The sequence below is a fragment of the Pristis pectinata genome, chromosome 11, assembly GCF_009764475.1.
Source record: "Pristis pectinata isolate sPriPec2 chromosome 11, sPriPec2.1.pri, whole genome shotgun sequence".
NCBI classification, from domain to species: Eukaryota; Metazoa; Chordata; class Chondrichthyes; order Rhinopristiformes; family Pristidae; genus Pristis; species Pristis pectinata.
This window is the reverse complement of record NC_067415.1, coordinates 31,051,058-31,067,535: the sequence shown is the minus strand read 5'-3', so window position 1 is coordinate 31,067,535 and position 16,478 is coordinate 31,051,058. Positions and strand designations below refer to the sequence as shown.

Sequence of the window (16,478 nt, the reverse complement as noted above, 5' to 3'; positions counted from 1 at the left end):
TCTCCTGAACATTCTTCCTCTGACCTTAAATGGATGTCCTCTAGTATTGGCTATTGCCACCCTTGGGAAAAGGTGCTGGCTGTCTACTCTATCTATGCCCCTCATAATCCTATACACCTCGATTAAGTCACCACTCATCCTCCTACACTCCAAAGAGAAAAGCCAAATTCGCTTAACCTTTCCTCCATAAGACATGTTCTCTAATCCAGGCAGCATCCTGGTAAATCTCTTCTGCACCCTCTCTAAAGCTTTCACATCCTTCCTACAATGAGGTGACCAGAACTGAACACAATACTCTAAGTGTGGTCTCACCAGAGTTTTATAGAGCTGCAACATTACCTCACGGCTCTTGAACTCAATCCCCTAACTAATGAAGGCCAGCACACCATACGCTTTCTTAACCATCCTATCAACTTGCATGGCAACTTTAAGGGATCTGTGGACTTGGACCCCAAGATCCCTCTGATCCTCCACACTGCTCAGGATCCTGCCATTAACCTCTGCCTTCATGTTTGCTCTTCAGAAGTGTATCATTTCACACTTTTCCATACTGAACTCCATCTGCCACTTCTTCGCCCAACTCTACATCCTGTCTATATCCTGTTATAACCTACGGCAACCTTCTACACTATCCACAACCCCTCCAACCTATTCACATCATCTGCAAACTTACTAACCCATCCCCCCATTTCCTCATCCAAGTCCTTTATAAAAATCACAAGGAGCAGGGGTCCCAGAACAGATCCCTGTGGAACACCGCTAGTCACTGACCTGCAGGCAGAATCCGCCCTTTGCCTTCTGTGGGCAAGCCAATTCCAAATCCACACAGCCAAGCCTCCAATGGATCCCATGCCTCATGACATTTTAAATGAGCCTACCATGGGGAACCTTGTCAAACGCATTACTGAAGTCCATATACACCACATCCACCGCTCTACTTTCATCTATATGTTTTGTCACCTCCTCGAAAAACTCAATTAGTCTCGTGAGGTATGACCTGCCCCTCACAAAGCTATGCTGACTATCCCTAATAAGACGATGCTTCTCCAAATGCTCATAAATCCTGTCCCTAAGAATCCTCTCCAATTTTAAATCTGATACTTTATAGTTGTGTTAGAGTAGTATTTTCAACAACGTGACGTGTCTGGTACAATGCATAACTTGGGAATCTATCACCATATTAACTGACCAAATTTGCTCAACTTTTCCCTTCTCAAATTCCACCTTTTTTTCTTGAAGTATCTATACCGAGTTATGGTAATTCCTGTAACCGTGGCATTGGCTGGAGCTGTGGGGTTGCCATCACTTCATCGACTATCATTTCGTTTACTCGCCGGTTTCGCAGCAACGGAAGGTTTACCCACACCACTCCATCCACAGCCAATCACACCTGCCCTTTCATCCGGACACGTGAACCGACACTTCATCTCGTCCAATGAACTTGCTCGTTTCGTCAGTCGACCCAGCGGCGCTTAGCATGGTGGGAGGGAAGCACTGATTGTTGTCGGTTTGCGGCCGTTTGGCTGAGAACTTGTGGATTTGGTTTGAATTTTTTTTCTTTCTGTTGGCGGGTACGAGTGACCGGAGAGGTATTTACAATAATTTGATATAATCTATTCCTGATGGCGCAGTTTTACGGGGAAAGGTTTTCAGTATCTTTGAAAATTTGGTACCGGAGCTTGTCTGGAATTCAGCTCATTTCCGGAGCATTGCTGAAGAATTGGTAAAGATCACATCACCATGTAATGAAAAAAAATTATTGGGTGCTTTACACAACCTGGTCGCTCTGTGGCAAATAGCATCCTATTGAATGGTGGTTACTGATGTAAATGGGAACACGAGAAGTCAAATTGTGCATCGCAAGCCTCCACAAATAGCACTGTGAAATGGGAGACGCAAGAGACAGCAGTCCAAATGAAGGGTGTCGACCCGAAATATCGACTATCCATTTCCCTCCATAGATGCTGCCTGACTCACTGAGTTCATCCAGCATCTTTTTTGTAGCACTGTGGAAATGATCAGCTTATCTCTTTTGGTGCTTGATTGTGCTATAGATATTGGTCAGCCTTTCAGGAATAACTCATTGCTCTTCAAAATGGGATCTTTTGCATTATGTTGAAAGGACAAATGAATGACGTTATTTTAAATAATCTCTGGTGCAGCACGACCTCGTACTGCGCAAGCAAGTCAACTTAGAATTTCGTGCTCAGTTCTCTTGAGTAGAGACTATGATCAGACGACTTTCCGACTTTGGCACCAGCCAAGGCACAGTTAATATTTAGTGATAATGAAATGTGCTTTGGCCACAATTAATGACTGTGCCCTTATGCCATTCTCTAAGAGTAACATTTTTTAAATATAACACAATATCCTATGACTGGCCATGAGTAACATCATGGAAAATCTACTGATAACATTTAAAATGACAAGTGTTATCAGTCCGTATGTTAACTAGTTTATATAACTTCAAAAGCTGTTTGTAGTATGACATTTTTGGGAACAATGACACTAACCAGAATCAGAAGTAGTATAGACATGCCTGTACATTTCACTGAAAAACTTAATCTGTAGGAACAAACTTGATTGATTCCAACATTGAACTTAACTCCATTTTGTGTTAGCTTCACAGGGTGAAATAATGGAACATGTGCATTTGGCAGCACTAGATGAAGAGGATTTGTATTCAGGATACAATGACTATAACCCAACTTATGACACAGAGGTATAGCTATTTGAACATGAGTGCTTTGATTAGTTATCTGCATTGGGTATGTCTGTGCTTTGTTTGGATGATAATATGTCAATGTCCATAATTGAAACATAACTTCTACCATACTGTGAAAGGCAACCTTGATATTGGTAAAAATGCAATGCATCATTTTTAACAAACGTTGGCTAACAATTTGCTAATTGTGACACCACTAAGACCTGCAATTGTGCTGCACTTATCTTAGGGATTAACCTGATGATAGAGAAACTCAGGTCTTATTCCCTGAAGTTCAGTGTGGTGCCAGGCCTTGTGCTCATGTCAGTAGGCCAGAGCTGTATCCATGAAACAGCTAACAAAGTCTTTGTAAAGATTTTATTTTTAAAATGCTTCCAAAGTCCCTAATATTCAGAAGCATTCAAAACCTATTAAAAGATCAATAAACAATTTAAAAAGTTACACTTTTATAAAATGCTTAAAGCAATAAAAACACTCTTAAATGTTAAAACATTGCTACAATCACAATTAATGAGGAAAAATTCTTACCTAATTCTTATCTTACCTTTCTTGTAATCTTAAAAACTCAGTTGAAACGGATAGACTTGTAAATTCTGCAGCAAGTTTAACATGGAGCAGGCTCTTTAAGCTCTGTATAGATTCTGGGAAATTCCTGCAAGTTTGTTTTCCATTACTAGCCTACATGCTGAGTCCAGCAGCAGAGCACAGCTTACAGATTCTTCCGCAAAGCTCAGCTGGCAAGTTCAGGCCTCCGGTATTCATGCAAGAGAATATTAAACTTGGTGGCAGTCCAAATTCTCCTATTTCCATCCAGAGCTGCCAAAATTTCTCAACGTGATTGCACCCTAAGTAACATTACATGTACCTTGTTATACTTAATTTTAGAATGTTGTTGTGAATGTTTGGCTGACACACTTAAAGGTTGTTCAAATGTAAACAAATTTCATCACTTTCAAAATTTTTACTGTAATTTTGTGAACAGTAGGCAAGCAGGCCCCGGTAATTGATAATTGGTTTATTATTGTCAAATGTACCAAGGATTAGTGAAAAACTTTGTTTAGTTTGCTATCCAGATGGATCATCCCAAACATAAATTGTAATTGGCATTTCATATTTTTTCTAGACTAAGATGAAAAATAAAATGAGCAATTTGTATACACGCAAGATCATTGCATATGCAATCTGATTTGTATTAGAAATACTTGGGTAATACTGCCTGATCCAGAAATTCTTTTGCATAGTGCAATGTTTTTTGTGTGCAAAGTGAAGGCATTTACTCAAAAACATGACTGTTCCAGGCCATTAAACTGAAATTTTTAAAAATCTCTTTATATTGTGTGTAGGAACTGGAGAATGATGCAGCTTTTCAGCAAGCTTTGAGGACTAGCCATGGAAGAAGACCACCTGTAAGTGAATTATAGGAATTAATTGTGTTTGCATAAACTCATGAAGTTCTTTGACTAATCTCTGCCTCCCTTCTCATATCCTTTGACCAGGTTTACCAATAAATTGGGTAACTTCCAAGATCTCTCTGTTGAAAGGATAGACTGTCAAAATGTGAAAATCAAATAAAAAAAACTATATGCTAGAAAATGAAAATGCTGGAAATAATCAGAACTGACGAAGGGTCTTTGACTTGAAATGTTAACTCTTTTCGTCTTCCCACAAATATGGCCTATTCTGTTGAGTGTTTCCAGCATTTTGTTTTATTTTAGACTAGCTTATATTCTGACCACCAGCAGAGCTTATCAATTTTATTTTCTTCTGTATTGCGGTGATGAGCTTCAGAATTTCCTCTTGTAACAAAGGGTGGGATAGCGGCACAGCCGGCTGAGCTGCTGCCACTGAGCTCCGGTGACTTGGGTTCAATCCTGAATCCAGTGCTGTCCATGTAGAGTTTGCATGCTCTCCCCATAACTGAGTGGGCTTCTTCCAGATGCTCTGGTTTCTTCCCAAAGACATGGGAGTAGATTAATTAGTCATTGTAAGTTTTCCTTGGTGTAGGTGAGTGGTAGAATTCAGTATTTCTTGTTTGGCTATATATTGACAACAGATATTTAAAACAAGGTCATGTAACTCCATTTGTATAGGAGCTATATGTTTATTTTTTGTTGGTAATTCTTGTATGCTTCTTGTTGTATTGTTGAAACAGCTTGAGCTTGATGTGTCTCTGTTGTTCGGACTTCTGTGCTAACTAGCATTTCTTTTTTCTTCTCAGGAGTTAATGGAATTTAGGAATAAACTGAACTCATCAATGTGCAACTTTTGAATCACCTTTGCAGCATATGGTTACTAAATGTGTTTTTAAAAATTGCTTTCTAGATGACTGCAAAAATACCAAATACTGCAGCAGGTACACGTTCCTTTGGGAATATGGGGGTATGTCCAACATATTAAACAATCTCTGGAATAGTTTGTAATTATTGAAAATAATTTCATCAGTGGTCAAGCTATTGTTATTTTAAACTACTTTCAGCTTTTACCTTGGGTGATGAACACTTTATCGACAATTCTATAATACAATACTTTTAGAGAAACCACCTTAACCACTGTCTACTTTCTCTTTATCTGTAATCACTCACCTTGCCATACCCTAAGAGCTATATCTAACCTAAGGATTTGTGAGTAACTTCTTTGCAAGTCTGTATTAATGCCACTGAAGGATGTGAAAGTTGGCTCATGTAACTTATCTTCCAAATCAAAGCTGGACTGTGCTTGACAGCTTCCTGTGAAGCATAGCTTTAGTGTATGTGTGAACTGGATCCTGTCTTGAGTGGCATCCCTAGTGGTCCTTACCATTGTATTTTTTGGAATGCTTACAGGATGCTTTTTGGGACTTGATCTTCAAAATAGAGCAATCTAAAATGCAAATACAATTGGGTGCCAGCTAATCAAGTTGCAATACTGACTACATGGATTCAAACTCTACATTTATAATATAGAATCAGAATCAGGTTTATTATCATTGACATACGTTGTGAAATTTGTTGTTTTGCGGCAGCAATACAGTGCAAGACATAAAAATTACTTTAAGTTACCAAAAACTAAATAAAATAGTGCAAAAGAGGAATAATGAGGTAGAGTTCATGGACTGTTCAGAAAGCTGATGGCAGAGGGGAAGAAACTGTTCCTGAAACGTTGAGCATGGGTTTTCAGGCTCCTGTACCACCTCCTTGATGGTAGGAGGTACCTCCTGTACCACCACCACCACCTCCTCCTCCTTCTATCCCTGTCCTTGGGCATTGTCTCAAACAGAACTAGACTGTTTAAAACCTCACTGTGATACTTTTTCTTAAGCCGAGCTTTTGAGCTTATCGGCACATCTTCACATCACAAAGACCTCCTGCTTCCACAACTTCACCTGTAACTGCAGTTGCCATCATTTGTCTGCTGCTGAAAACTTTATTTATATATAACATTGAAAAGTTCCAATCTTCATTAGTGGTATATAGTCTGCCAGCCTTTGTAATTTTGAATTCATCTATTACTCTTCTAGCTATCTTCTAACCTACACCAAGTTTGATCATCAATCACCCCTATGTTTTACGACATACATTGGGTCCTATACACTTCATTCTGCAATGCTGATCCTTTTGATCAGAAGCCTCCATAGACTTTATCCTTGTGTCTAATTTCTACTGGCTCTGTAATCCTTCAAGAACTATGCTTTGGTCTAGTCTCCGTGCTTCTCTGATTTTCTTCACCTCTATTATTGGTGATGCTTTCATAATCTAGGCTCTAAGTTCTGAAATTCCCTCCCTAAATCTCCTTCCTTCCTTTCTCTCCTTTTTAAGATATATCTTAGGAAGTTAGTTACATTGAATTGCTGACTATGTAATGTAAGTTTAGCTTCCCAACTTACAATATTAATACAAGCATGTCCTTTTGAAAGAGGCTAAAGTCTTCATGTGGGGGGAGAAATGAAAATTTTAAAAACACAGGAGGGTGACTGATAAATTTAAACAATTTACTCAGAAGTATAATCATTTTTTATCTGCTTTTATTTTTGTTGATTTCAGTGTTGTGAATATTAAGAATTGTTGTAATTACTTTCTGCAGGGAGCTAAAGGGGAAAGTGTCAAAAATAAAGATTGTAGCATAATAAAAGAGATTTAAAAGTTGCATTTTTGTAAAATTATCTGATACCCATTAGGTTCTATTTTGTAAAACTGATTACATTTTTATCTAGTTTGCAACCTCTCTCAAAAGCCTAGAATTTGAATTGATATTTTCACTAACAATTGAAGAGAATTAATGAGTAAATTTGTGTCTAACCCTGGGTTAGGGTGGTTGAACATTTCCCAATTGCGTGCAAACAGCAGCAAGTAAAGTTGTGAGTGAAATCCAGATATGCTGTTGTGGATAAACTGAAAATAAGTTTTATTACTGGATACATGCCATACGAGAAATTTCGATGCTGACGTCAGTTTAAAAACAGTTCGTCCTGTGAGCAGGATTCAAATATTGAGCCCATTCCCCTATGTTACTACTTAGTTAATTCAATTGGTACTGTCCAGTTATAACTGACGTCCAAGTACAATTCAATGCTGACTGAGATTCCCAGTTCAGAGGTGTTGTCCGACTCTGAACATTATCCTAAGCCTCTGCATTATGTTGTGTAGAACAATAAGGTGACAGTTGAAGCTTATCTTCCTTGGTAATTGATAATTGGTTTATTATTGTCACATGTTGGAAGTGCCCTGTGTTGGAAGTGTATAAAATTGAGGGGCGTAGATAGGATGGGCAAGCAATATCTTTTTCCCATTATTGAGTGATTCAATACCGGGGGCATGCATTTAAGGTGAGAGGGGGGTAGGATCAGAACAGACGTGAGGGATATGTTTTTTACTCGGAGAGTGGTGGATGCCTGCAATGTGTTGCCTGATAGGGTGGTGGAGGCATATTCTTTGGGGGTTTTTAAGAGGGGCTTGGATGGGCACATGAATGGAAGGAAAATAGACGGATATGGGCATCCTGTAGGTAGGAGGGATTAGCTATGTTGGCACAACATTGTGGGCCGAAGGGCCTGTTCTGTGCTGTACTGTTCCATGTTCTATATACTGAAGTACAGTGAAAAGCTTTGTTTGCATGCCGTCCAGACAGATCATTCCATATACAAGTACATTGAGGTAGGACGAAAGGAAAACAATAACAGAATTCAGAATATAGTATTACAATTACAAAGAAAATACAGTGCAGGAAGACAAATAAGGTGCAAGGGCCATGATGAGGTAGATTGAAAGACCAAGAGTTCATCTTTATCATATGAGAGATCTGTTCAAGAGTCTTATTACAGCGGGATAGAAGCTGTCCTTGAGCCTTGTGGTTTGTGTTCTCAAGTTTTGTATCTTCTGCCTGATGGAAGGCGGGAGAAGAAAAAATGACTGGGGTGTGAGGAGTCTTTGATTATGTTAACTGCTTTCCCAAGGCAGTGGGTAGCGTAGACAGAGTCAATGGAAAGGAGGCTGATTTTCATGATAGAATGGGCTGTGTTCACAACTCTCCGCAAATTCCAGCGGTCTTGGGTAGAGCAGTTGCCATACCAAATTGTGATGTATCTGGATTGGATGCTTTTTATGGTGCATCTGTAAAAAAAAATTAGTGTCATTGGGGACATGCCGAATTTTCTTAGCATTCTGAGGAAGTAGTGGGGCTGGTGTGCTTTCTTGGCCATAGCAGCTACATGGCTGGACCAGGACAAGTTGACATTTGTCATGACGTTTACACTTAGGAACTGGAAGCTCTCAACCATCTCCACCTCAGCACCATTGATACAGACAGTGGCATGTACTCTGCCCCACTTGAAGTCAATGACCAGCTCTTTTGTTTTGTTGATATTATGGGAGACATTGTTGTCTTGACACCATGCCACTAAGCTCTCTATCTCTTTCCTGTACTCCATCTCATCGTTGTCTGACTAAGGTGGTGTCATTTGCAAACTTGTAAATGGAGTAAGAGCAGAATTTGGCCACACAGTTCTCATATATGGTTCTTTGTCTTTATTTCCTCCTTCCTATTGTCAGCTGATTTTTGAATGTTCACATTGGAATATACAGTAATTTTCCTGTTTTATACTTGCAGCATTTTATAAAGCACACCAGCAAAAACCAGATTATGTGAGGCCTCAATACGAATACATCAACATTATCTAAATATTTACTTGTCTTGATGAATTGTGTATTGACGTATTAAGTATATTTTAACAAGTATTTTTCAAATTGCAGGCAAGAATGCCATTGGCTTCTTCAATGGGAAGGCCAGCAACTGGGAGTATTCCGGTAAGATGGGACTCAAATATTTAATTTTCTACTGTACGTAATATTTCTGGATAATCAGAAACAAATACAATAGTAAGCACTCTTCATGGTTAACTTTATTTTGCTTTTATATAATATTAGATTTCCCTTAAAATCTACTATTCCTCTTTCTAATTGTTAAGTCTTTAGGACTTGTTTCATTGAATTATGTCTTTTTCTTTAAATTTCACCTATATCACCTAAGTGCATATATTCCACTGTCTGTGCTCTACCAGTGCACCTACCCAATCAGAACCACAACCCATTGATAATAAAGTACAAGTTTATAATTTTGATTTTCTTCCCTGGACATATCAGTTTGTTAGAGGTTTCCAATTAAGACTTTTACTGTACATTATAATGGGCAGGCTATATGATAAAAGATATCTAAATTTCCTCTGGCAGACTTATGTTGCTAAAGAATTTCAGTGATGTGAATTATGTTCTATTTGTCATAAACCTTTGACCATTTAGAATTATGCTCTTACATATGCTGAATTATATTAGGACAGATTGGACTATGATACTGCACTATGCAAAGCTCTTTTGGCTGTACGTCAATATAAAAGTGTGGTAGTTCACCTTAAATTTCACATTTTAGTCTGACATTGCAGAGCAGTAAATCCAAGGCACTGTTGTACACAGGTTTGAGCTTTTATAGAAAAGTGAAATGTCAGTTTGGTGCTTCTCATGAAATGTTATGTTAATAGCATTGCTTACAAGTGGTTTTTGAGCTACTGGATCTAGCTTATGATTTCTTAATTAAAATAATTTTTTTTAATCAACTGTATTTTGTCAGTGAATTAACCTATCTAGTTCCTTTAACTGCTCTATTTACCTAATCTTAATTCAGGATTACTATTAAAAGTAGTACAACTTGTCAACACTTCTGAAGAGAATGTTAAAGCAGTGAGTCTTAGTGTGTAGTTAGTTCTTCAGGCTTTGAACAATAACTTCAAAATTCTAATGGTACTGTTATTGTGAAATGAAGTATGTGGCTGAATTGAGACCAACTCCACTTAATATTACGTGATATGCTTTTGTTGTCTGCCTTTACTGGAAAAGAAACTTTATAAAATGAATTTTATTTGAGATCCTTTATGGACCTTTGTATTTTTAAAAATTCTTTTGCGTGAAAGTAAAAGCATAAATTGTGTCTACTGCTTTGCTGCTCTACATCATTAATGAAAGGCTGCCTTTGCATAGTGACCAGATACTATTGGTACCATTGAATAATACAGAACAAAAGAAGGGTATCCACAGAAATATGCCTGATCCAATTTAAAAAAAAATTAGTCCTAATTTTTTTCCTCTATCACCAATACCTCTTTCCCTTTCAGATAAATTGCACTCTGTGACTGGTGTCCTGCAATGGTTCTGAAATATTCAGCAGGCCAAGCAATATCTATTGAGAAATAAAGTTAACATTTCAGACCAATGAACTTTATCCAGGGCTTTTGTCAGTTCACTCGAATTCCCTGTTGGGTATATAATGACTGCCTTAGACTTTTGGGTTGTAGTTCTTATTTTGTTCTTGGGTGGAAATATCTTTTGGCTACTCTTTTAAGAAAATCTTTCATTATTGAAGGTACCTATCAGTCTTTTTTGGAGAAAGCAATTCAGCCTGTTCAATCTTTACTAACAAGTATAATCTCTCAGTTCTGATATTATTCAAATCCATGTTTTTAGCACCTCCTTTCTGTGCCTCCATTTCATTTCCAGTAGAGTAATCAGTGCTCTATGGTTCTATTTGTTTAATGTAATTTCTGTTTTTTCAATTCATTCCTTCCCTCTAAAAATGAACCAGAATGTTTTGCTTTCTTATTGCCTTGCTAACCTAAGTTGCTACTTCTGGAGATCTGTGTATTTGTTTCCCAAAATTCCCTTTGTACTGATACAGGCATATTTTTCTGGGATTATGTGGCATCGTTATTGATGCAAAAGGTGGAATTCTGACTTGTTTGATGAAACTACAAGCCATTGGAAAATATTTCTTGAAATTTCCCATTATTGTGTTTCCTTTTAAAATCAGTGGATTGACAAGATCTGTATGTGGTGGTGGAAGTCTGACAGGCTAATGTCACTGTAACTGGGAATCCCTACCACCAACTGACAAATTCTCTCATGCTCACTTAGCTCATATTCTCCAATTCTAGGTTTACTGATTTTGCTCATAACCCCTCAAACCTTGCTGATTTGTGTTTCTCTTCCTGAGCTCCTCCACTTCACTTTGGATAGCTTCCTGTGACTTAAACCTCATATACACCTCACTTTATTCACCCTTTGGGCTGTTTTGACACCAGTCTTTGTCCCTCTCTAGCTCTCTTCTCCTTCCTACTTTCCTTTCTTGGCTTCTGCTCTCTATTCTCTCTCTTGACATTCCAAAAAGTCCAGGAATAGTTCTCAAAGTTCAGTTCAGCAAGCCGTAAGGTGAAACGTGAGCAAAGGCTTCTGCAAAACCACTGTTGACTGAAGAGAAAATGGAGAGTAATTATGAAATCCAAATGTTCCACGATGGAACCCATACGACACCTCAATCACTGATGATCTCCATTCCCTTGTTCTGAAGTATCTGCCACCCCGAAAAGGCATTCGAGACGTGGCCGTCCACACAAATACCTGTTTCCTTCTGCAGGTTAACAACAAAGTGGACTCCACTGGATTATTTCAAAAATCCATACGTGGATTGTAGTGACAGATGCAGTTATTGTCTCTCATCCATCAATACAGAGATCAGCAGGCAGGGTGTCTCTCCCTCTCTCTCTCTCTTCTCTGACTCTGACTGAACCAAAACGTCAGCACGTCCTTATCTCCTGTTGTTGTCGTAATCACGCCACACACACACACACACACACACACACTACTGTGCTATGTCTTAAAGGGACATTCACCAATAGTAACCTAATCCATAACACAGGCCTCCAATCTGAAAAAGCGAAAACAATGTTCACTGTTGTCCCTTGCTTTTCCACCTCCCCTCCTGGCACCAGTTTTTTTTTTAAATTTCATTCTCTGCTGCCTCTTTCTACTCCTGTCTTCATCCTTCATTATGAAGCCCTCTTCACCTGCCCTTTCTGCATCTTGTGCCCTCTTCTCTACTCATCTGTCTTTGTCCCCATCTATTTAATTTTTCCTGTCCCTTCCATCCTCTCACTCCTCTGCTTTTCTATCGTCCTCTGTCAGTGATGTCCTTCATATCCATTTTCTTCACTCTCCTGTCTACCTGTTGACCTCCCCCCATCCCCCCCCACCTCATCCTGCCTCCCGTTTTACTTTGTCCTTTGCACTCTCTCTTTCCTCCCCCTCTTCCTTTCACCACCTCTCAAAGGCTCTCTTCCTATCCCTCCTCTGCTACTCTGATCCCACGCATATTTCAGCTCCCCTATCCCTCATCCCATTATCTTGTTCAATTACCCAACCATTTCTTAAGCTTTTAGGTTCCCCTTGATGTCATCTTTCTGTATGTAAAGCATTGGGTAATAATCACTTCTGTATTATAAATGGTAAATGAGTCACAAATTCAAAAGTCTGTTATGCCAGTAGATGGCACTGTGATGGGGATTGTTGATACTGTGGCGACTCACCGTCTAGTCGGGCGAACCGGCTCGGCAGTCGGGTCGCGCGGCGTCGGAGCGACGAGGCCCAAGATGGCGGCGGGCCTCGTCTTTCCAAGCGACGGGGAGAACCCGCGCACGGGAAAGTCCTGATGACGTAGGACTTACGTCATTGCCGGTTGTTTTGGGCGGGAACATTCTCCCTTAAAGGGCCCGCACAAGGCAGGAAAATAAACCAGTTCTGTTTGGCAATCCTCCGAGTAGAGTCTTGTTTTATTCCGCGGTAGCAACCGCTACATTGGTGACCCCGACGGTCCAAACGGCTTTTGGACCCGCGAAATGGACGACAGCGCAGCAGCCAACGCAGTGGCCCTCAAGCTGCCCACCTTTTGGACACTTCGGCCCAGTGTCTGGTTTGACCAGGCCGAAGCGCAATTCCACCTTCGGCAGATCACCTCCGACTCCACGAAGTACTACCATGTGGTTAGCTCTCTGGACCAGGAGACAGCCGCCCAGGTTGGAGACTTCATCCAGTCGCCTCCGGAGGAAGATAAGTACCCGGCTTTCAAAGACCTTTTGATCCGGACCTTCGGCCTCTCCCGTCGTGAGCGCGCCGCCCGCCTGCTTCATCTGGATGGCCTGGGGGACAGATCCCCATCCGCCCTAATGAATGAGATGCTGGCATTGGCCGAGGGACACAAGCCATGCCTGATGTTCGAACAGGCCTTCCTCAAACAGCTCCCCGATGACATCCACTTGTTGTTAGCTGACGCCGACTTCAGCAACCCCAGTGAGGTGGCCGCCCGGGCAGATGTCCTGTGGAGGGCCAAGCGCGAGTGCGGTTCGTCCGTCAGTCAAATCACCAGGCCGCGAGCCCAACGCCGGCCTCGCCCGGCCCCAGCAACCGAGCAGCCACGCCCCAGGAACGCAGACGACGACACGGGTGACCAGCTGTGCTTCTACCATCAGAGGTGGGGTGCGGAGGCCCGTCGATGCCGCCCACCCTGCAAGTTTCAGGGAAACGCCAGGGCCAGCCGCCGCTGATGGCTACGGCGGCTGGCTGCCGACAGAGCCTCCTCTTCGTTCAGGACAAGAAATCTGGACGGCGTTTCCTCGTTGATACTGGAGCGGAGGTCAGTATTTTGCCCCCGACAGGCCGCGACACTCGTGACAGGCCACCAGGTCCTCGACTCAATGCCGCCAACGGTACAACAATACGGTCTTTCGGCACCCGTACCCTTCAATTACACTTTGGCGGCAGCCGTTTTACCTGGACCTTTACCCTTGCCACCGTCGCCCGACCACTCCTAGGAGCCGATTTCCTTCGGGCCCACAACCTGTTAGTCGACCTGCGAAGGAAGCGGTTAGTCCACTCTAGCACTCTCCGGACCTATCCCCTGGGAGAAATCAGCCCACCAGCCCCGCGCCTGGACTCCATTTCCCTTTCTGGTGACGATTTCGCCAAGCTCCTAGCCGAATTCCCATCGATTTTGGCACCTTCGTTTACAAATTCTAGGCCCACACACGGGGTACGACACCGCATCATTACCACAGGGCCACCCCTTCATACCCCTTCATGCCCCTTCATGCCCGAGCACGACGATTACCTCCGGACAAGCTCCGCCTGGCAAAGGAAGAGTTCTGTCACATGGAGGAGCTGGGGATTGTTCGCAGGTCAGACAGCCCCTGGGCCTCCCCCCTGCACATGGTCCCCAAAGCCACCGGAGGGTGGAGGCCCTGCCGCGACTACCACAGGCTGAATGACACCATCACCCCGGACCGCTATCCCATCCCTCACATCCAGGACTTCGCAGCGAACTTACACGGGGCCCGCATCTTTTCCAAAGTGGACCTCGTTAGGGGATACCACCAAATCCCGGTCCATCCGGATGACGTCCCCAAAACTGCGATTATCACCCCATTCGGCCTGTTCGAATTCCTTCGGATGCCGTTCGGACTTAAGAACGCTGCACAGACCTTCCAGCGGCTGATGGACGCGGTAGGCCGAGACCTGGACTTCGTGTTCATTTACTTGGACGACATACTGATCGCCAGCCGTAACCGCCAGGAACACCTTTCCCACCTCCGCCAGCTGTATTCCCGCCTCCGCGATTTCGGCCTCACGATTAACCCGTCCAAGTGCCAATTTGGACTTGACTCTATCGATTTCCTCGGCCACAAAATCACCAGCGACGGGGCAACACCCCTACCCGCCAAGGTGGATGCTATCCGCCATTTTGCCTGCCCCGACACAGTCAAAGGCCTACAGGAATTCCTTGGGATGGTCAACTTTTACCATCGTTTCATCCCTGCAGCAGCCCGTATCATGCGCCCTCTGTTCTCGCTGCTGGCTGGTAAGGGCAAGGACATCACCTGGACTGACGAGGCTGCGGCTGCTTTCGTTAAGGCCAAAGACGCCCTGGCAGACGCCACGATGCTGGTACACCCCACGACTGACGTCCCGACTGCCCTCACGGTAGACGCGTCCAACACCGCGGTGGGTGGGGTACTGGAACAGCTACTCGAAGGCCGCTGGCAACCCTTGGCATTTTTCAGCAAGCACCTTAGACCGCCCGAACTGAAGTACAGCGCTTTTGATCGGGAACTTCTAGCACTGTATCTGGTGGTCCGGCATTTCCGATACTTTCTAGAAGGCAGGCCTTTCACCGCTTTCACCGATCATAAGCCTCTGTCCTTTGCCTTCTCCAAAGTCTCCGATCCCTGGTCAGCTCGTCAGCAGAGACATTTATCCTACATTTCCGAGTTCACAACTGACATCCAACATGTCTCCGGAAAGGATAATGTCGTTGCTGATGCACTTTCCAGACCAACCATCCACAACCTATCCTTGGGTGTCGACTACACGGCCCTAGCTGACACACAGCAAGCCGATGACGAACTGTCCAGCTACAGAACCGCAGTCTCGGGTCTGCAGCTCCGAGATTTCTTGGTTGGTCCAGGTCAGCGGACCCTACTTTGCGACGTTGCGACTGGTCAGCCCCGCCCTATAGTCCCTGCAGCCTGGCGGAGACGCGTTTTTGACTCGGTACATGGGTTGGCGCACCCATCCATCAGATCTACTGTCTGACTGGTCCCCAGCAAGTTTGTCTGGCATGGCCTGCGCAAACAGGTCAGTGAGTGGGCCAGGACTTGTCCGCACTGCCAGACGTCAAAAATCCAGCGACACACCAAGGTCCCACCACAGCAGTTCGAGCCTACCCGTAGGAGGTTCGACCACATACACGTCGACCTCGTGGGCCCTCTGCCGGTTTCAAGAGGAGCCCGGTACCTCCTTACCATCGTGGACCGGTTCACGAGGTGGCCTGAGGCAACCCCCCTGACTGACATCACAACTGATTCCTGCGCCCGGGCGCTGCTCACAACTTGGGTCTCACGTTTTGGCGTTCCGGCCCACATCTCTTCAGACAGAGGCACCCAATTCACTTCCAGTCTCTGGGCTGCATTAGCGAACCTGCTAGGGACGCAGCTGCACACCACCACGGCCTACCATCCTCAATCAAACGGGTTGGTGGAACGTTTTCACCGCCATCTGAAATCGGCCTTGATGGCCCGCCTGAAGGGTCCTAACTGGGTTGACGAGCTGCCTTGGGTCCTGCTCGGCATACGCACTGCCCCCAAAGAAGACCTCCGCACTTCGTCAACTGAGCTTGTATACGGGGCGCCACTAGTTGTCCCCGGGGATTTCATACCTGCCCTTCGGGACCAAGGGGAACAACCCCCAGCAGTCCTACAAAGACTGCATGAGAAGCTTGGCGCCTTGGCCCCGATTCCCACCTCAAGGCACGGTCAAGCCCCATCCTGCCAGCCCAAGGAACTACGGGACTGTAAGTTTGTTTTCGTTCGCAGGGGCACACCTCGGGCGCCATTGCAACGACCATATGA

At 43.5% G+C, this 16,478-nt stretch overlaps 1 protein-coding gene across 1 annotated transcript in view; it reads left to right on the top strand.

Annotated features, from left to right (window-relative positions):
• The first annotated feature begins 1,466 nt into the window (after positions 1-1,466).
• The window catches only part of ift88 (intraflagellar transport 88 homolog), a 69,400-nt gene continuing 54,388 nt past the window's right edge, over positions 1,467-16,478 (top strand). Inside the window, 5 exon segments of the mRNA XM_052025568.1 lie at positions 1,467-1,589; positions 2,622-2,722; positions 4,069-4,131; positions 5,048-5,104; positions 8,950-9,003. Coding sequence (XP_051881528.1) covers positions 2,639-2,722; positions 4,069-4,131; positions 5,048-5,104; positions 8,950-9,003 — 258 coding nt within the window. The 5' untranslated portion in view covers positions 1,467-1,589; positions 2,622-2,638.